Genomic DNA, 22,183 nt, shown 5'->3' on the forward strand with positions numbered 1-22,183 from the left:
GACAAAATAATAAGTGGGAAGGAGAATGAAGGTCAGTTTTCACGGCATAAATGTAACTGCTAAAAAATACAATTCCATAATATTCACATCTAGCAGTAAAACTATCTGCATATCGATGAAAAGGTGATATTATATGCAAAATAGTCGTGAATGGAAATGAACAGAAGAAATATAGGCTTTGAGTTGTTGTTTTACTCCTACGTGTAACTACAGCACCAATTACATCACGGTCAAAACGTTTTTAGTGCCAGATATTGGGTGGTTGCACAAGAAAAGCCAATATGAAAATTTGTATGACTCTGTGACACATAGTACGAGTCACTGTTGGAATCGGGCAACTCATATAAATACCACGGCGTAACACTTCGTGTTGTTGTTGTTGTGGTCTTCAGTCCTGAGACTGGTTTGATGCAGCTCTCCATGCTACTCTATCCTGTGCAAGCTTCTTCATCTTCCAGTATCTACTGCAACCTACATCCTTCTGAATCTGCTTAGTGTATTCATCTCTTGGTCTCCCTCTACGATTTTTACCCTCCACACTGCCCTCCAATGCTAGATTTGTGATCCCTTGATGCCTCAAAACATGTCCTACCAAACGATCCCTTCTTCTAGTCAAGTTGTGCCACAAACTTCTCTTCTCCCCAATCCTATTCAATACCTCCTGATTAGTTACGTGATCTACCCACCTTATCTTCAGCATTCTTCTGTAGCACCACATTTCGAAAGCTTCTATTCTCTTCTTGTCCAAACTAGTTATCGTCCATGTTTCACTACCATACATGGCTACACTCCATACAAATACTTTCAGAAACGACTTCCTGACACTTAAATCTATACTCGATGCTAACAAATTCCTCTTCTTGAGAAACGCTTTCCTTGCCACTGCCAGTCTACATTTTATAACCTCTCTACTTCGACCATCATCGGTTATTTTACTCCCTAAATAGCAAAACTCCTTTACTACTTTAAGTGTCTCATTTCCTAATCTAATTCCCTCAGCATCACCCGACTTAATTTGACTACATTCCATTATCCTCGTTTTGCTTTTGTTGATGTTCATCTTATATACTCCTTTCAAGACACTGTCCACTCCGTTCAACTGCTCTTCCAAGTCCTTTGCTGTCTCTGACAGAATTACAATGTCATCGGCGAACCTCAAAGTTTTTACTTCTTCTCCATGAATATTAATACCTTCTCCGAATTTTTCTTTTGTTTCCTTTACTGCTTGCTCAATATACAGATTGAATAACATCGGGGAGAGGCTACAACCCTGTCTTACTCCTTTCCCAACCACTGCTTCCCTTTCATGCCCCTCGACTCTTATAACTGCCATCTGGTTTCTGTACAAACTGTAAATAGCCTTTCGCTCCCTGTATTTTACCCCTGCCACCTTCAGAATTTGAAAGAGAGTATTCCAGTTAACATTGTCAAAAGCTTTCTCTAAGTCTACAAATGCAAGAAACGTAGGTTTGCCTTTTCTTAATCTTTCTTCTAAGATAAGTCGTAAGGTCAGTATTGCCTCACGTGTTCCAACATTTCTACGGAATCCAAACTGATCTTCCCCGAGATCGGCTTCTACCAGTTTTTCCATTCGTCTGTAAAGAATTCGCGTTAGTATTTTGCAGCTGTGACTTATTAAACTGATTAAACTGATAAATCCTCTATATACTCCTTCCACCTTTCTGCCTTCCCTTCTTTGCTTAGAACTGGGTTGCCATCTGAGCTCTTGATATTCATACAAGTGGTTCTCTTCTCTCCAAAGGTATCTTTAATTTTCCTGTAGGCAGTATCTATCTTACCCCTAGTGAGACAAGCCTCTACATCCTTGCATTTGTCCTCTAGCCATCCCTGCGTAGCCATTTTGCACTTCCTGTCGATATCATTTTTGAGACGTTTGTATTCCTTTTTGCCTGCTTCATTTACTGCATTTTTATATTTTCTCCTTTCATCAATAAAATTCAATATTTCTTCTGTTACCCAAGGATTTCTATTAGCCCTCGTCTTTTTACCTACTTGATCCTTTACTGCCTTCACTACTTCATCCCTCAGAGCTACCCATTCTTCTTCTACTGTATTTCTTTCCCCCATTCCTGTCAATCGTTCCCTTATGCTCTCCCTGAAACTCTCTACAACCTCTGGTTCTTTCAGTTTATCCAGGTCCCATCTCCTTAAATTCCCACCTTTTTGCAGTTTCTTCAGTTTCAATCTGCAGTTCATAACCAATAGATTGTGTCAGAATCCACATCTGCCCCTGGAAATGTCCTACAATTTAAAACCTGGTTCCTAAATCTCTGTCTTACCATTATATAATCTATCTGATACCTTTTAGTATCTCCAGGATTCTTCCAGGTATACAACCTTCTTTTATGATTCTTGAACCAAGTGTTGGCTGTGATTAAGTTGTGCTCTGTGCAAAATTCTACCAGGCGGCTTCCTCTTTCATTTCTTACCCCCAATCCATTTTCACCTACTACGTTTCCTTCTCTCCCTTTTCCTACACTCGAATTCCAGTCACCCATGACTATTAAATTTTCGTCTCCCTTCACTACCTGAATAATTTCTTTTATCTCTTCATACATTTCATCTATTTCTTCATCATCTGCAGAGGTACTTGGCATATAAACTTGTACTACTGTAGTAGGCATGGGCTTTGTGTCTATCTTGGCCACAATAATGCGTTCACTATGCTGTTTGTAGTAGCTAACCCGCACTCCTATTTTTTTTATTCATTATTAAACCTACTCCTGCATTACCCCTATTTGATTTTGTATTTATAACCCTGTAATCACCTGACCAAAAGTCTTGTTCCTCCTGCCACCGAACTTCACTAATTCCCACTATATCTAACTTTAACGTATCCATTTCCCTTTTTAAATTTTCTAACCTACCTGCCCGATTAAGGGATCTGACATTTCACGCTCCGATCCGTAGAACGCCAGTTTTCTTCCTCCTGATAACGACGTCCTCCTGAGTAGTCCCCGCCCAGAGATCCGAATGGGGGACTATTTTACCTCCGGAATATTTTACCCAAGAGGGCGCCATCATCATTTAATCACACAGTAGAGCTGCATGTCCTCGGGAAAAATTACGGCTGTAGTTTCCCCTTGCTTTCAGCCGTTCGCAGTACCAGCACAGCAAGGCCGTTTTGGTTAATGTTACAAGGCCAGATCAGTCAATCATCCAGACTGTTGCCCCTGAAACTACTGAAAAGGCTGCTGCCCCTCTTCAGGAACCACATGTTTGTCTGGCCTTTCAACAGATACCCCTCCGTTGTGGTTGCACCTACGGTACGGCCATCTGTATCGCTGAGGCACACAAGCCTCCCCACCAACGGCAAGGTCCATGGTTCGTAGGGATATGAAATGGAATGATCACACAGGTTCATTCGTGGGTAAAGGAGGTGGTAGACTTCGTTTTATTGGAAGAAAATGGTTCAAATGGCTCTAAACACTATGGGACTTAACATCTGATGTCATCAGTCCCCTAGATTTGAAACTACTTAAACCTAACTAATCTAGGGACATCACACACATCCACGCTCGAGGCAGGATTCAAACCTGCTACCTAGATATTGAACGAATACAGAGAAGGGCAGCTCTGTTACGCTCACGGAAGGGTGTAACAGAGATACTGGAGGAATTGAACTGGAAGACTCTTGAAGACAGACGTAAACTATCCCGAGAAAGTCTATTAACAAAGTTTCAAGAACAAGCTTTAAATTATTATTTTAGAAACGTACTACATCGTCCTACGTATCTCTCCCATAGGGATAGTGAAGATAAGATTAGAATAATTACTGCACGCACAGAGATATTCAATCATTCTTCCGCGTTCCATACGTGAATGGAACAGGAAGAAGCCCTAATAACTGGCACAATGAGACATACCCCCTGCCATGCACCTCACGGTAATTTGCATAGATGTAGATGTAGATACTAGGTGGCCGCTTCGTGAACCATGTAGTGCATGCAGACTAAAATCAAATTAAGTAAAGTACAGGAAGCGTAGAACTGGGCAGGGGCTTGAACCTTTTTTCTTAGAAATGCACGTCCAGTGCCCATATCATTGTACCACACCGCTAGGCCACCAGAGTTTCACGAAATAATTCTACAAAATACATTTGGAATAGATATCAGTAGTGTGGCTAAAACGAGAAGGGAGTAATTAAATCCACAGCAATGAAATCGTATCATAGTGGAGAATGTTACACCTGGATTATGATGTACGTAGGATCAGGTGATGGTCCCTGGTCGTTGTTTTAGTCTATTGACAGATTTAAAAACAATATGAAGTAATGCACACTATAAAGTGCCCTAGAAGTTTACAACATCTTCCACATTGTTAGACACGAGATTATGTGCTGCGTAGCATTCGCAAAAATAACGATTTCTTCATATTTAAGTGCTGTGTAACATATTGAAGTTATTTAGAGGATAGCGCTAATTTTTCGATTACAGAATCTGATGTTGAGTAAAATGCTGTATATTTTTAAACCTAGTTGCATACTCTGTGGACGTTTAGGCCACACTTCGTCGGTTGTGTGCCGTCTTGTGTCTGGTAACACAAGATGGTCTATCATAGATCACGATGTATTTCCAATTTCTTTAACGTTTTAATAACTTTTCATGTTTCAAAAATGGAACCTGTATTACTTACCAATAGTTTCTATTCCTAAATGTTTTCACCCTATAACTGGTTTTTGACAACCCTTCTCCTTCATTTGATTTCTCTTAAAGATTACTGGTGTGTAGTGGAGTAGAATATTAAATAAGATATTGGAAAGATTTTTTTCAATTGCAACACTTTTACATATCAACAGAATATTCGTTCCTAGGTACATGATGAAACGTTTCTGTCTAGAATTTATAGTGCAAGAGAATCGTCAGGGTTAATACTATTATGAAAATTTTTCCCAGTATTTCAAGGAAAAGTAAAATACTGATTGTTATGGAAACGTCCAAAGACGGAAATCTGATCAAAAACACAGATAATTGAAATAATTACTGTCAACAGATTGAGTTACGTATTCACTAATCAGGGGCTTAACGTCTATTAATATCGTGTGGCACGATACATCAAGTCACTGAAGCGACTGCCGATGCCATTGTTCGAAGGTAATTAACCGATGAACAATATACGTTAAGGATTGGAATGAAATGATACAAAATCCGATCTCACGATGGTTCTGCTTAACGATATTGAATAAGTAACGAAAAAACATGTTACGTGTTCGGTTCTTCTATCCTCGAAAAATTTGTCACCGATCCTTTGTTTACGATCTCGGAAAAGAAAGATACCAACATCCATACAAAGTTCTGGTTATTATAATGGGATATTATCACGCTTGATTCTGTAGTTATATTCCACTCACACATTTCAAAAAAGGACTTATAATTGATCTAAAGGCGAAATACATAGAAACGTGTGCTTACTCTACAACAGCCAGACAAGAAAAAACGCCACAGAATGGCAAGAAGAAGTGACATGCCACATCATTTGTCTTACAGCAGTAGATATACAGAGTTCCTTTGGCCACTTTAACAAAAGTCTTTGAGCAAACGGTTTTATTATCAGTTTAATTATGAAACTTATTTTTGCGTAGAAAAACAAAAACAAAAGTACACAATATATCAGTACATTAATATGTTTCTATCAATATTTCTCATTTCAGTCTTTTTACGGTCATAAAGTCACATGGGGCAATGTATATATCCATTTCATGGCTAGCATAAATAGCGTTATAATGAACATGTTATGGACGTACATTGTGACAGTTTTTCACACGTGGAAAAAACTTAATGTGCAGGATATTGTCTGTAACTTAAGAAAAATTCATCATATGAATGCTAGCATTTATAAATGGAACAAGAAAATGTATACAAGTGGTATTGCAGGGCTCGCTAGAAGCGAAAGTCTAAATGTCTTCGATGTAAAACGCTCTGCCCTAATCTGCCCTACTCTAATACACTGAGCAGAACATTCATGTGGTGCATGAAATCACGTATTTATGATCTTGTGAGTACTAATCTACGTATTAACACTGATGATAAGTGAAGAACAACAAAATTATTGTAAGAGGTTTGACTCTTCCACTGCTCTCCGAATACGCTAAATACTTCGTAGTGCAAATTATGATACTAACGCAACGGCTGACTCATCATTGTTGGATTCTCATTTTCAAAAGTAGTATTTTCAGGCAGTTAAGACACCTATGATGAAAAAATAAGCGACAATATGCTGTTCAGTTCGTTGCAGCTGTGCCATGTGGCCTTGTGATACAACCAGATCCCCAACTACCTCACACAGATTGCAGACTCTGTTCGGTTGCTTTGTGGAAGAGTCACGGAATCACGAGTACTCCACGTCAGTTGTTGGCGAGCCTTATAAAAGCTCTGTAGCACGGACTAACCTCAGCACTTCCATCACCATGAGGGCGACAGTGGCAGCTCTCCTTCTGTGTCTTGTGGTGAGTAGTGTGGGCTGTAGATTGCGAAAATACAAACAGAAACTCGTGTTTCATATAATTTTACTGGTACAGTCACGTCTACACACTCTCTGGAGACGACTGTATATGTAAAAATAAGCGTTTACTTGTACCTATGTTTATGTTAATAATATTCTATTCCAAAATATAAGTGAGAAAACGTGATAATTTACACGCATTTGCGGATGATATAGTAATTCTGATTTTTAACTCCACACAACAAAGATCAGCCGAAAGTGGCAAAACTCAGATGCGAAAGCAGGTCTAAGATTTATATTTCCGAAAAATAAATAGAACTTCTTCAAACCAATTGCAGGTTGTCCCTTCACAGTGCGTGAGAGCGCAGTGGTTAAGATACTGGGATTGCCCTCGGGACGTAGCCGATCAAACCCCACTTCAGTCATCCAGCTTTCACTCTGTGTTCTTCCCCTGAATCGCTTAAATCAAATGTCATACTGTTTCCTTAGATAAAATTCGGCGGATTCGCTTAAGAAATCCGGGGTTGTGATTCGTCTCTAATGAGCGTGCTATCGACATGTTGTTAGTCGTTAATCTTCTTCCTTTCGTTCCATACGTACCCCGTAACAGATTCTATACAGAATAAGCGTACTGATGTAACATTTTAAGTTGTGTCAGAATGTTGTTGATACAGCTGTTATACATCTCAGTGAGGTGGATCTACGATAGCTAGAATTGATTAATTTTGCACTTCACTTTATATAATAGGTCCTGATTAGTCATTTCGTATCTATAAAATTTGCGACTGGTATGTTCACTAAATGAGAGTAGCTCTCGTGCTCGTTACTTCTCTGCATGATGCACATGGAGGTCCTCTACAAAGTTGTCAAAAGTAATATGTCATGCGAACAGTGATGCTTGTTTCTCGATCCTCTAAAGTATGAAGCTGCATCCACCATACATATAAGCTGCCCCTTCTAACGATTCGTAAGTGGCTCCATAAGTGGGCAGACAGTTGCTGAATAAAACTATAGTTCTCTGTATACCACCCAGCAAGAAAGTCTAATATGGCCCCAGTGTCTAGCACATACCAGGAACTGCACTGCTTTCGAATAGTCTTGCGTTCATAGTGTTACAGCCAACTCATTTAAAAGGGAATTTATCATGTGGTTTATAGCACACCATTGTACTACAGGTGGCAGCAAGCCGCTGCCAGGAGACTCCGCCTGGCCCTCCTGGACCAACTGAGGGTCCACAGCCAACTGGTCCACCTGGCCCACCAACTGGAGGCCCTGATCCGACAGGTCAACCTACTGGAGGTCCTGAACCAACTGGACCACCAGGCACACCAACAGGAGGTCCTGAACCAACTGGGCCACCTGGCCCACCAACTGGAGGTCCTGAACCAACAGGTCAGCCCACTGGAGGTCCTCAACCAACTGGAGGGCCCCAACCAACTGGTGGACCTCAGCCCCCAGAAGGCCCACAGCCTACTGGCCCACCAGGGCCACCAGGGCCGTCTTCTGGGGGACTCTGGGGTTTCTGAATTCCTGTACACGCATCTGCGAAACATCAAGACATTTCATCCGTGATATTTATGATAAACTCTACCTGATTTTAAAGATGGAAGTGTTCTGGAAATCGCTTTGTAAAATTATTTCTCATTAAATCAGCATTGTAAAATCACCATAAATGTTTCCGTCATTTGTAAAGTGTAACGAATAACCTACAAACCCAAAAAATAGTAACTCGTTGAACTTGATGTCAAAAAGCTGTGACAGTTTCATAAGTCATTCTGTTCTTGACTGTGTAATTAGTGACTTCAGTATGTACTCTATGTGATGAAGTGTCCTAATCTTGCGCCGCATCAGGCTATGTATCCAAGGATATTTTAGTCTAACATTCAAGCGTAAACATTATATCCTGTTTTCTGTACAATGAGTGAAGAAATGAAATTATATGATTTCTCTTGGCGCATGACGGTAGCGCGATCTTAGAGACAATATTTGGCAGCTAATACCAATGTCAAAACTAAACTGAATCGAACAGTTGTCGTACATGCTCTTGAGATGTATTTCTGTTTCGTATTAGCGACAAAGATTATGACAGTGATCTGCCATCGCATATAAGATAAATGTGTAATGTAACGAGGGATCGCCAAATGTGACTCCATCTCCTCATAATTTCAATGTGTTCGTGGGATCTAGTACGATCTATTTTGAAATACATTTTTACAGTTCTGAGTTGCGCATACAGATATGGCACGTTTCCAGAAGTTTAACAATGAATTCCATTACCAAAGCACCTTATGTTTCTTAATGAAGGACTAAAATCTAGTCCATGGACAATTCTTCAGAATCAATGCTTTTACTGTACCTGCTCACAACGACGAAGTGGCGAAATATATCTAAGTATTCATACAACATAGAATAATATCGTTACACTTATAACCCAAAACATTATGATCAGCTGCTTAATAGCTTGTTTCTCCGTCATTGGAACAAAATACGCTACTGATTCTGCGTATTAGGAATTCGGCAGTTTGATGGAAGGTTTTTGATGGGATGTGGCACAAGTATACGCACAAGTCATATAATTCGCGTAAATAACTAGCTGCTGATTTGCATGCGGGGTGGTGGCGCCCGATAGTGATCTAAATGGGTTCCATAGGATTTACATCATGCCAATTTGGCAGTCGAGATGTCAGTGTGAGTTCGCTATAATGCTCGTCAAACTACTGTATGACGGTTCTGGCTCCGAGACATGACTATTATAGTGTTGAATGTTGGCATCGCCGTTGGGGAAGACGTGAAGGATGGAGGGACGCAGGTGGTTCGCAGCTGTCAGCGTGTCTTCGATTACTAACGAAGGAGAACGTCTCCCATAGCATAATACTGCTTCCATCAGGCTAGGTCCGTGATGCGATGGACGAGCCGCCGTTAACTTCGATGACGGCGTTTGTGGAGAGGACAACCGACCTAGTGTAGCAAAAAGTGTTGACCCAAAGAGCCGACTCATTCCCACCGACCGACGGCCTAAACCCGATGGTCCAGTGTTCACTGCAATCGTTACTGACGACGTAGCTGAGTCAACATGTGAACACGGAGAGGTGGTCTGCTGCGGAGCTCCATGCGCAGCAATGTACCATGAACGGTGTGCACCGAAGCATTTGTGTGTGCAGCAGTTTTGTGCTCTTTTGACACAGATGGGACAGATCACCTGCTATCCTACGTTACAAAGCGGAGAAGTCACCAAACCCCACATTCTGTAAAGAGTCGTCGACGTCCAACCATTTAGCTCCTAGTGGCAGTTTCTCTGTCCTTCTATCTCTTTCCGTAGACCCTTACGACAGTATCACTTGAACATTCGACCAGCTATACCGTTTTCGGGATACTCGTCCACAGTCTCCACATAGTAATTACCTGTCCTTTGTCAAAGACGCTTATCTCAATGGATTTCCCAATTTGCAGGCCATATCTTCGCTAGGGTGATGCCACATACCTGACTGCTCCGCTTATGTACTTCTGTTAACTCCTCACATGCCCGAAACGCCAACAGGGGCATCCAATGTCGCGATGGTTAGTGGTTATAACGTTTTAGCTTATTACTGTATATGGGATATACAGTTAAATTACACAATAATGATACAACCATTATTACAAGTACGTAGAACTACGTTCTAGCCTCAATTGACACGACAGTCACTAGACATGTAATCCCTACCCAGTACAACCCACTTTCCCAACCGTATTTGTTACATGCAAAGTGAGATTATCAAAACCAGAGAAATTTGTGTGAAAGGAATGTGTAAAAACAGAGGGTGTTCATGAGTGATTAGTGGCAGTGGGTGGAGAGTGCGCATCTTCATGAAATATGCTCTTGCAAGACGACAAAGCTCGTCCCCATACGAGTTGGGAAACAACGGCTTTCATCGCTGAAATGGGCTACTAGGTGCTGCCAAATCCACCGTATTCACCGGACTTCGTCATTTTAACTTCTGAAGCCCCTCCTCGAGCCGGCCGTTGTGACCGAGCGGTTCTAGGCGCTTCAGTCCGGAACCTCACTGCTGCTACGGTCGCAGGTTCGAATCCTGCCTCGGGCATGTATGCGTGTGATGCCCTTAAGTTAGTTAGATTTAAGAAGTTCTAAGTCTAGGGGACTGATGACCTCAGATGTTCAGCCCCACAGTGCTCAAGCATTTTGAAACATTTTGAGCCCCTTCTCGAACCACCTTTCCGAAGTTCGTGAAAGGCCAAAAAATGATATCCGTGTAGAGGTTTCTTCATAGGCCCGAATATGTGGTAATCATATGGGGTCAAGTCAGTGGAGTGCCTGGAAGCCCACTTCAACGATGGAAGGTATGATGACGCGTGTGGAGACGAACATTGCCATATTGGTAGTTCACTTTTCGTGATGATAGACACTCTCCACATAGCGGCACCAATTGCTTGCGAATATCCGTGGTGTTTATACCGTCCTTCCACAGAAACCACGTCATCCAGGGCCGTCCTTGAAGAACACGCTCCTGGCCGTCGACTCACGTGAGGACAGCAGTTGGGAAATTGGCCTGTGCTGTGCAAGGATTACTCTTCTAGTGATTGTCCTGCCACCTACTGTCAGGCCAGAGTGCTGCACACTTAATACTATAATGGTAAGTCAAAAGGCGTACCATGACTGATGGGAAAAAATAAAGTGTAAATCAATAAGGAATGTTTCCAGAATGAGATTTTCACTCTGCAGCGGAGTGTGCGCTGATATGAAAATCCCTGGTGGATTAAATCTGTGTGCCGGACAGACACTCAAACTCGGGACCTTTGCCTTTAGCGGGCAAGTGCGCTACCAATTGAGATATCCAAGCACGATTCACAACCCCTCCCCAGAGCTTTAGATCCGAAAGTACCTCGTCTCCTATCTTCCAAACTTCACAGAATCTCTTCTGCGAAACTTGCAGAACTAGTACTCCTGGAAGATATTCCAGAGACATGGCTTAGCCACAGCCTGAGGGTCGAATGTTCAAGTTCTACTGTCGTGAGGGTCCAGGGAAAGAGGTAGAAGAACAGTTGGACGTCCACGACTGTTCAGAGAATGTGGGGTTTGGAGGATTGTCTGCTCAGTAAAGTACGATAGATGGTGACCTGTGGCATCTCTGCCGAAAGAGCACAATACTGCTGCACACACAAGTGTTTTAGAGCATACCGTTCGTACTACATTGTCGAGCATGGAGCTCTGCAGCGAACCACCCCTAAGTGTTCACATAGTGACTCAACGACTTAGTCAATAACGATTGCAGTGGACACGGGACCATCGGTTTCGACCGTATTTCAATGGAAATGTGTCGGCTCCCTGGGTGAATCACATTTTTGCTTCACTAGGTCGATGGTCGTGTCCACAAATGGCGCCATCGAGATGAACGGTGGCTCGAAACGTGCATCGCATCAGGGACAGCCCACAGCCGAGTGGGAACAGTATGATGCTACAGGAGGCATTCTCCTGTGCTTCCATGGAACCTGTGTCAGTAATCGAAGACACACTGACAGCTGCAAACCGCCTGCACCCCTCGATCGTTCACGTCTTCCCCAACGGCGATATAATCATTCAGCAGTAAAATACTCTGTGTGTCGGAGCCAGAACCTTCATACAGTGGTTTTACGAGCATTGTAATGCACTCACACTGTCATCTCGACGACCAAATTCGCCTGATGTAAATCCTACTTCGCCACTTTGTCATTGTGTGTAGTTATGGTAAAAGCACTGATTTTGAAGAATTATCCGTGGACTAGATTTTACTACTTCATTAAGAAAAGTGAGGTACGGTACTTTGATTATTTGAAGTCGTTGTTAAACTTCTGGAAACCCTGCAATATCTGTATGCGTAACTCAGAACTGTAAAAATGTATTTCATAATAGACCGTACTAGGTCCCACGAACACATTGAAATTATGAGGAGATGGAGCACATTTGGCGATCCCTCGTGAGAGGTTTAATTACACATTTAGCATATATGCGATGGCAGATCACTGTCATAATCTTTGTCGCTAAGACGAAACAGAAATACATCTCAAGAGCATGTACGACCACTGTTCGAGCCAGTTTGGTTTTGACATTGGTGCTAGATGCCAAATTTTGTCTCTAAGATCGCGCTACTGTCATACGCCAGCAGAAATCATGTAATTTCATTTGTTCACTCATTGTACCAGAAAATAGATCTATAATGTTTAAACTTGAATGTCACACTAAAATATCCTTGGATACATAGCCTGACGTGGTGCAAGATTAGGACACTTCATCATGTAGAGTACACACTGAAGTCACTAATTACACAGTCAAGAACTGGATGACTTATGAAAATGACACAGCTTTTTGACATCAAGTTCAACGAGTTACTATTTTTTGGGTTAGTAGGTTATTCGTTACACTTTACAAATGACGGAAACATTTATGGAGATTTTACAATGCTGATTTAATGAGAAATAATTTTACAAAGCGATTTCCAGAACACTTCCATCTGTAAAATCAGGTAGAGTTAAAAGTAAGTATCATGGCTGAAATGTCTTGATGTTTCACAGATGCATGTGCAGGAATTCAGAAACCCCGAAGTGCCCCAGAAGGCTGTCCTGGTGGCCCTGGTGGTTCAGTAGGCTGTGGGCCTTCTGTAGACTGAGGTCCACCAGTTGGTTGGGGTCCTCCAGTTGGTTCAGGACCTCCAGTGGGTTGACCTGTTGGTTCAGGACCTCCAGTTGGTGGGCCAGGTGGCCCAGTTGGTTCAGGACCTCCTGTTGGTGTGCCTGGTGGTCCAGTTGGTTCAGGACCTCCAGTAGGTTGATCTGTCGGATCAGGGCCTTCAGTTGGTGGGCCAGGTGGTCCGGTTGGCTGTGGACCCTCAGTTGGTCCAGGAGGGCCAGGTGGAGTCTCCTGGCAGCGGCATGCTGACACCTGCAGTACAATGGTGTTCCATAAACTACATGATAAATTCTCTTTTAAACGAGTTGGGAGCAACGTTATGAACGCAAGATTATTCGAAAACAGTGCAGTTTCTAGTATGTGCTGGACACTGGAGCCATACTATGCTTTCTTGCTGGGTGGTATACGGAGAACTGCTGTTTATTCAACAACTGTGTAGAAGAGGCACAACTGTGTACCCACTTACGGAGCCACTTAGGAGTCGTTATAAAGGCCAGCTTAGACGTAAGGTGGATGGGACTTCAGAGGATCGAGAAGTGGAATGAGGTATTGCTTTTGACATCTTTGTAGAGGACCTTCATGGACTTCATGCAGAAAAGTGACGAGTATGAGAACTTCTCTAATCTCATTTTGTTTACATATCAGCTGCAAACTTTTTAAAGACGTGATGACCTATTACATAAAGTTAAGTACGAAATTAACCAGTTATAGCTATACAGGACATTCGCCTCAATGAGAGGTATGGGAGCTGGTCATAAATGTTTGCTGAAACAGCTGTCAACAACACTCTGACACACTTACCGTACAATGTTACATCAATATGCTTATTCTGTATAGAATCTGATACGGCGTACATACGGAACGAAAGGAAGAAGACATGAAGATTAACGACTAACAACTTGTCGATAGCACGCTCCTTAGAGACGAATCACAACCCCGGATTTCTTCAGCGAATCCGCCGAACTTTATCTACGGAAACAGCTCGACATTTATTTTAAGCGATTCAGGAGAACAATACAGAGAGAAAGCTGGATGACTGGATGGAGATTTGATCCCAATATCTCAACCACAGCTCTCACTGTACAACGTGCATCTGGTTTGAAGAAGTTCTATTTATTTTTCGAAAATATAAACCTTAGACCTTCTTCCCCCTCTGAGTTCAGCCACTTTCGTCTTATCTGTGTTGTGTACAACTAAGATCAAAGTTACTATATCATCCACAAATGCGTGTAAATTATCACGTTTTCTCATTTATATTTTGGAATAGAATATTATGAACATTAACATCGGTACAAGTAAACGCTAATTTTTTTCATATACAGTCGTCTCCAGAGAGGGTGGAGACGTGACTGTACCAGTAAAATTATATGAAACACGAGTTTCTGTTTGTATTTTCGCAATCTACAGCCCACAATACTCACCACAAGACACAGGAGAAGAGCTGCCACTGTCGCCCTCATGGTGATGGAAGTGCTGAGGTTAGTCCTCGCTGCACAGCTTTTATAAGGGTCACCAACACCTGACGTGGAGCACTCGTGATTCCGTGACTCTTCAACAAAGGAACCGAACAGAGTCTGCAATCTGAGTGAGGTAGTGGGGGATGTGGTTGTATCACAAGGCCACACGGCACAGCTGCGACGAACTGGACAGCATATTGTCGCTTATTTTTTCATCATAGGTCTCTTAACTGCCTGAAAATACTACTTTTGAAAATGAGAATCCAACAATGATGAGTCAGCCGTTGCGTTAGTATTATAATTTGCACTACGAAGTATTTTGCGTATTTGGAGAGCAGCGGAAGAGTCAGACATAGCAGCACTCCGTATAATCGTTTTGTTGTTCTTCACTTAGCACTATTATCTGCTTTTGACAGTGTTCATACGTAGATTAGCACTTACAAAATCATAAATACATGCTTTGATGCACGATATGAATGTGCTGCTCTGTGTGGTAGAATAGGGCAGTGTGTTTCTCATTGGAACACATCTAGATACTCGCTTCAATACAAGTTTCTGGTCCTATTCTGAAATTTTAGTATTCAGGTGATGTGATTACCTGTACGGTTTTTCAGAATTTGAAAAGATATCCCAAGTTACAGCCATAACATAGTCATTATAACGTCATACATATATACACTCATGGAAATTGAAATAAGAACACCGTGAATTCATTATCCCAGGAAGGGGAAACTTTATTGACACATTCCTGGGGTCAGATACATCACATGATCACACTGACAGAACCACAGGCACATAGACACAGGCAACAGAGCATGCACAATGTCGGCACTAGTACAGTGTATATCCACCTTTCGCAGGAATGCAGGCTGCTATTCTCCCATGGAGACGATCGTAGAGATGCTGGATGTAGTCCTGTGGAACGGCTTGCCATGCCATTTCCACCTGGCGCCTCAGTTGGACCAGCGTTCGTGCTGGACGTGCAGACCGCGTGAGACGACGCTTCATCCAGTCCCAAACATGCTCAATGGGGGACAGATCCGGAGATCTTGCTGGCCAGGGTAGTTGACTTACACCTTCTAGAGCACGTTGGGTGGCACGGGATACATGAGGACGTGCATTGTCTTGTTGGAACAGCAAGTTCCCTTGCCGGTCTAGGAATGGTAGAACGATGGGTTCGATGACGGTTTGGATGTACCGTGCACTATTCAGTGTCCCCTCGACGATCACCAGTGGTGTACGGCCAGTGTAGGAGATCGCTCCCCACACCATGATGCCGGGTGTTGGCCCTGTGTGCCTCGGTCGTATGCAGTCCTGATTGTGGCGCTCACCTGCACGGCGCCAAACACGCATACGACCATCACTGGCACCAAGGCAGAAGCGACTGTCATCGCTGAAGACGACACGTCTCCATTCGTCCCTCCATTCACGCCTGTCGCGACACCACTGGAGGCGGGCTGCACGATGTTGGGGCGTGAGCGGAAGACGGCCTAACGGTGTGCGGGACCGTAGCCCAACTTCATGGAGACGGTTGCGAATGGTCCTCGCCGATACCCCAGGAGCAACAGTGTCCCTAATTTGCTGGGAAGTGGCGGTGCGGTCCCCTACGGCACTGCGTAGGATCCTACGGTCTTGGCGTGCATCCGTGCGTCGCTGCGGTCCGGTCCCAGGTCGACGGGCACGTGCACCTTCCGCCGACCACTGGCGACAACATCGATGTACTGTGGAGACCTCACGCCCCACGTGTTGAGCAATTCGGCGGTACGTCCACCCGGCCTCCCGCATGCCCACTATACGCCCTCGCTCAAAGTCCGTCAACTGCACATACGGTTCACGTCCACGCTGTCGCGGCATGCTACTAGTGTTAAAGACTGCGATGGAGCTCCGTATGCCACGGCAAACTGGCTGACACTGACGGCGGCGGTGCACAAATGCTGCGCAGCTAGCGCCATTCGACGGCCAACACCGCGGTTCCTGGTGTGTCCGCTGTGCCGTGCGTGTGATCATTGCTTGTACAGCCCTCTCGCAGTGTCCGGAGCAAGTATGGTGGGTCTGACACACCGGTGTCAATGTGTTCTTTTTTCTATTTCCAGGAGTGTAGATTGCCGCTATGAGATTTCATAATTGTGAAAAGACTGAAATGAAAGATAGCAGTAGAAACATATTAATACTCTGATATATTGTGAATTTCGGTTTTGTTTTTCTACGTCAAAATACATATTGTAATCAAATCATTTAGTCAGAGACTTTTATGCTAAAGGGCCTAACGGAAGCGAACTCTGTATCTTTTGCTGTTAAAGAAACTATATGGTATCTCATTTCTTCTCGCCACTCTCTGGTGTATTTTCTTGACTGGTTGTTGCAGAGTAAGCGAACGTATCTGTGTACCTTGCCTTTTAGATAAAGTGTATGTGGAAGTGTAATTTAGTTGTAGTATCAAACCTGATAATATCCTATCATAATAATTACAACTTTTTGTGAATGTTTGTATCTTTCTTTTCAGAGACCGTAAATAAAAAATTGGTGACGAATTTTTCGAGGATAGGACGGCTAGCACGTTACGTGCTCTTTCGTTACTTATTCAATGTTGCCAAACAGAACCAAAACAAGATCGAGTTGTCGATCATTTGTTTTCACTCCTTACTTATATTTTTTACGTAAGAATAATGTTAGGTTTGTACTGTGAATTACCTTCGGAAAGTGATGCCGGAGACGCTATAGTGGCTTGATGTACCGTGCCTCACGATGTTAGTAGACGTTAAACTCATCACTGTGGAATATGTAATTTATATCCGTTGATATTAACGATGAAATTAATTTATCTGTGTTTTTTGCTCAGGTCTGCCGTCTTTGAACCTTCCTCTCGCCCGTCAAGGAACTGCATAACAAGAGTATTTGGCGCGCGGTGTGATCGCGTGGTTTGAGGCGCCATGTCACGGACTGCGCGGCCCCTCCCGCCGGAGGTTCGAGTCCTCCCTCGGGCATGGGTGTGTGTGTTGTTCTTAGCATAAGTTAGTTTAAGTAGGGACCAATGACCTAAGTAGTTTGGTTCCTTAGGAATTCACACACATTTGAACGATCAGTATTTTATTTTCCGTGACATAAATTCTACATGGAAACGTTTCATCACGTACCTGGGAACAAATATTCTGTTCAAATTTAAAAGTTTTGCAGTCTAGAAAATCTTGTCAGTATATGATTTAATATCCTACATGTTACATTATTACTATACTACACACCAATAAACAGTAAGATCAATTAAATTGAGAAGAAGAATTAGCATAAATCAGTAATATGTTGAAAACATTTAGAAATAGAAGCTGTTGGTAAGTAATACAGTTCGCATTTTTTAAGACAGAGAAAATGACTAAATGGTTAAAGAAACCCAATGCATTACGCAATATATTCTGTTCGTGTTTCCGGGTACTAGACGGCTCACCACCGACGAAGTATGGCTCCACACGGCATGTAATTCGGATTAAAAATATACATTCTACCCACCATAAGACAACGCAACTGAAAAGTAACATTATCCTCTGAATATCTTTAATATATTACACAGTACTAAAATATGATGAAATCGTAACTTTTGCTAATGTTGCACAGAACACAAAGTCACGTCTCACAACAACGTAGAAGATGCTGGAAGCTGCTAGGGCGGTTCCTGTTGCGCATTCCTTCATATTATTTTTAAATCAGTCATTTGAATGAAACAACGACCAGGAACCATCATGTGATTCCAGTTACGTTACAATCCAGGTGCAACATTCTCTCCTATCATTCGATTTCTTTGCTGTAAATTTAATTACTCCCTTCTTGTTTAGCCACACTACTGATATACATTCCAAAAGTATTTCCTGAAACTCGGATGCCAACCGTTGTGGTACAATGATATAGGCAATGCATGTGCAATTCTGAAAAGTGTGGTTCAAATTCCTGTGCAATGAAATAATTCTACGCTTCCTGTATTTTACCTAATTTGATTTTGGTTTCCACGCACTACATGTTTCAGTGCGTCGTAGTATGTGTTAGAGAATCATACAAATTTTCCTGTCTGCGGTCTATTCTTGTGGAACCATACAGTACCTGGTATAAAAACGTTTTAACCATGATGTAATTGTTGCTGTAGTAGCACGTAGTACTGAGACAACAACTCAAAGGCTATATTTCTTCTAATAATTTCCATTCACGTCTATTCTGCATATAATATCAACTTTTCATGTGAATGCAGTTAGTTTTACTGCTAATGTGAAAATTATCAAATTGTATTTTCTAGGAGTTCTATTTAAGTAGTATACACTGACCTGTCTTTCTCCTTCTTAGGTATTGCTTTGTCCTTTGCAACGCTTCGGAGTAACTAGTTGACAAACTCTTAAATGATAAAATTGGTATGACTGGTAATAAGTAGAGGTCACACTGTATAACATTGAGTTCGCGATCACTGTCGTTACAGAACCAATTTTTACCATGTACGTTGTCTGCACATGTTCTAGCCGTCCTTACGCTGAATTCACACCTTAGAGAAACATTTCAACTCGATGTGAATTTAGTAGCTAACTTCGGTAAACTTTGGTTATTCTTTTATCTTCATTCCTACCAACCGAAATTCGTATTGTTTTTCTCTACACATTAAAGACTTATTGTTGTGCTATGTACGTATTACACATCTGCAACAACAATGAGTTATGAACTTCACATGCATACTTCAATATTGGTACATGTAATTCTATTATACTTCGTAGCAGTATAATGTCAAATTTCACATTTTCTGTATCAGAGTTTCATTTCTCATAAAATTTATCAAATTAAACTCTTAGTTGAGAATAATCCAAGTCTTTGATGAATTGCAGATATAAGAATGCGATATTGTCCTCATGAGATCGTTCCCTTATGGTGAGTAGGAGAAAGCTATGCAGAAGTCGATGGTAGGTTGTAAATGAAATACCTTTTTCGAAACAGGAGGGGATAAAGTTGGGCGGAGGGCCTTTCAACTATGGTGAAAGCTAATCGCCATGGTTAAGGTATTCCTCTGGGTTTTCATGTTGGTTTGCCATATCTACACGGAAAATTTACCACTAGCAGTTTAGCTATACGGGATCCTGAAAATTAAGTGATAAATAATTACCTGCAGACGTGATATACTGATACACGAAGCAGAGAGTAGAACATGCGTGGATTTTACAGAGTGGGAGCGCAAATCAGTTTGGATAAGAGGACTAAAGGGTGCCGTATGAATCAAATCGCTTCACAGGAAATTAACTGTAAGATTAGTGGCATTACTGATGGTGAAAAACCGACAATTTTTTTATGAAGGCGGTTATCAGAGACGTTCAAGCTGCAGCATGAGTTTCTCTGACAAGATATGGTTGCGAACGTATCGGAAATTTGCAGCTAGTGTGCCTAGAATACTAGCATGAAGTACAGATGCGATGGAATGTGAACAATGATGCAACACAGACATAGGACGAGTTTTATGCAGAGCAGTAATTGAGGCCGGAAGGCTTTCGGGAAAATAATTTCTAGGCTCTCACGTAATATACCAATGTGAAGCCGGAGTGTTTTGACGTAATGTCAACAGTACCGCCCAGTGACTTACTTGTTTAGTACATGGGCCGAGCTAGCCTCCATTGCCTGACTACGGCTGGAATAAAACCTTAAAAATTTACAGTTTGCACACGAAACTTTTGCGGGCTGCAGCAATAGATACAGCAGAGCAGTCATCAAACTTATAAAAAGAGGTATATAAAATTGTCCTCCGTATAATGTGTAGCTCATGGACAGGCTACTTCAATAATGATGCCAAATAACTAAGGTTTGAATTTGTTTGGCAGAGTTATGCAAGACTGCAGCAGATGGGGATGAGACGAAATTCCCATTCGTACTAGGGACGTGGCTGTCTGAAGGTAAGTAGAGAAATTCGGGGCGAAACAGAATGCTTAATGTTTAACAATTTATATAAAATAAGGCAACCAAGAAATCACTTGTTAATGTTGTAGAAACTGGCCTTGTGGTATATTCTAACGTATCTCATTTGAAAATTACTTAAACCGCTATTTTTTGAATTACTTATGTTTTTCAAAGAAGTGCTTGCATATTTCCCACAGTACAGAATAGGGTTAGGTAATTTTTGTGAAATAATTCCGTAAACGTTGAAATATTATGAATATTATCGTAAAACTATGACATAAGGTTGTTTAACGAACAGTTTACACTGTGGAAAAGGAATCTTCAATAAAATCGTTGTTGTTGTTGTTATTGTGGTCTTCAGTCCTGAGACTGGTTTGATGCAGCTCTCCATGCCACTCTATCCTGTGCAAGCTTCTTCATCTCCCAGTACCTACTGCAGCATACATCCTTCTGAATCTGCTTAGTGTACTCATCTCTTGGTCTCCCTCTACGATTTTTACCCTCCACGCTGCCCTCCAATGCTACATTTGTGATCCCTTGATTCTCAGAACATGTCCTACCAACCGGTCTCTTCTTCTAATCAAGTTGTGCCACAAACTCCTCTTCTCCCCAATTCTATTCAATACCTCCTCATTAGTTATGTGATCTACCCATCTAATCTTCAGCATTCTTCTGTAGCACCACATTTCGAACGGAGGAGAGTATTTTTCAGGAGAGAGTATGGCTCAATATTTCTGCAGGGAACTTGCTAGGCCCTTTTGCGTCCATGCCACATCGTTACGCTGCACCATGCCGGGATATTAGAAGGTATCCCACGACTTTTGTTAGCTCAGTGTCGTAATGCATATTCGGGATCCAGTAACTTCACAAAGCCAAGCACTGAAAAATCTTTCCAAAAATACATGGTATCACATAGTACATAATTTTGGAGGGAGCTTTCACTACGTGGCTGTAAGCCATTGTGAAGTGCATGGCAGAGAGCAGTTAGCGTGGTACCGTATGTTAGCGATTGTTCCAATTCCAGTCGTGGGAAGAATTGAATGCGTCTGTGCATGCTGTAAGTAGTCTACTCTTGATGTGATTCTTGAGTTTCTCCCGGCGTATTTGATAATCAAAATATCCACGGGTGTGCTGCCGGTCTATAGTGTCCAACGGGCACAATATTTCGGCGATCATACATGTCGCCATCATCAGGTGAACTGACGGACTGAGCTCCTGTGAACGTGCCGGCACGGAGATCTGTACGCTATGGCTGCTCAGAGGGAACTGAGCAGCCATAGCGTACAGATCTCCGTGCCGGCACGTTCACAGGAGCTCAGTCCGTCAGTTCACCTGATGATGGCGACATGTATTATCGCCGAAATATTGTGCCCGTTGGACACTATAGACCGGCAGCACACCCGTGGATATTTTGATTAGTCTACTTTTGTCTTCACGTTACGTACGGGAGCGAAACATAGAGATGAAGATTATCACTGGATTCTTTACTTAATATGTGTTCCTGAAACTTTGTAAATTTGCTTTTGCGGGGTAATTGTGGTCTATCTTCAAATTTCTATCATCTCAGTTTTTTGAACATTTGCGTGACGCTCTTCCTTGAGTCAGACGAACATGTGACTAGCAGTGCTGCCATTCTTTGCAGAGGTTCAATATCTCCTGTTAGTCCTATTTGGTACAAGACCCGCACACTTCAGCA

The 22,183-nt window shown here is 42.2% G+C and overlaps 2 protein-coding genes across 7 annotated transcripts in view; one reads left to right on the top strand and one right to left on the bottom strand.

Annotated features, from left to right (window-relative positions):
• LOC126161458 (proline-rich protein 2-like) overlaps window positions 1–8,135 on the top strand; it is a 61,022-nt gene extending 52,887 nt beyond the window's left edge. The window contains exons 1-2 of one of the 2 annotated variants that reach the window (XM_049917280.1): window positions 6,411–6,466; window positions 7,638–8,135. In XM_049917280.1, the coding sequence (XP_049773237.1) occupies window positions 6,428–6,466; window positions 7,638–7,988 (390 nt within the window). In that variant the 5' untranslated portion in view covers window positions 6,411–6,427 and the 3' untranslated portion in view covers window positions 7,989–8,135. Of the gene's footprint in view, window positions 1–6,410; window positions 6,467–7,637 lie in introns of those variants that run through there. The other variant, XM_049917281.1, reaches the window with a different exon arrangement.
• LOC126161461 (proline-rich protein 2-like) overlaps window positions 1–22,183 on the bottom strand; it is a 403,478-nt gene that overhangs the window by 69,805 nt on the left and 311,490 nt on the right. Inside the window, exon 1 of one of the 5 annotated variants that reach the window (XM_049917297.1) lies at window positions 14,545–14,600. The exons of the other annotated variants lie outside the window; for them this stretch is intronic. Coding sequence (XP_049773254.1) covers window positions 14,545–14,583 — 39 coding nt within the window. The 5' untranslated portion in view covers window positions 14,584–14,600. Of the gene's footprint in view, window positions 1–14,544; window positions 14,601–22,183 lie in introns of those variants that run through there. 5 annotated transcript variants of the gene reach the window in all.

This window comes from Schistocerca cancellata, chromosome 2 (assembly GCF_023864275.1).
Source record: "Schistocerca cancellata isolate TAMUIC-IGC-003103 chromosome 2, iqSchCanc2.1, whole genome shotgun sequence".
Classification (NCBI taxonomy): domain Eukaryota; kingdom Metazoa; phylum Arthropoda; class Insecta; order Orthoptera; family Acrididae; genus Schistocerca; species Schistocerca cancellata.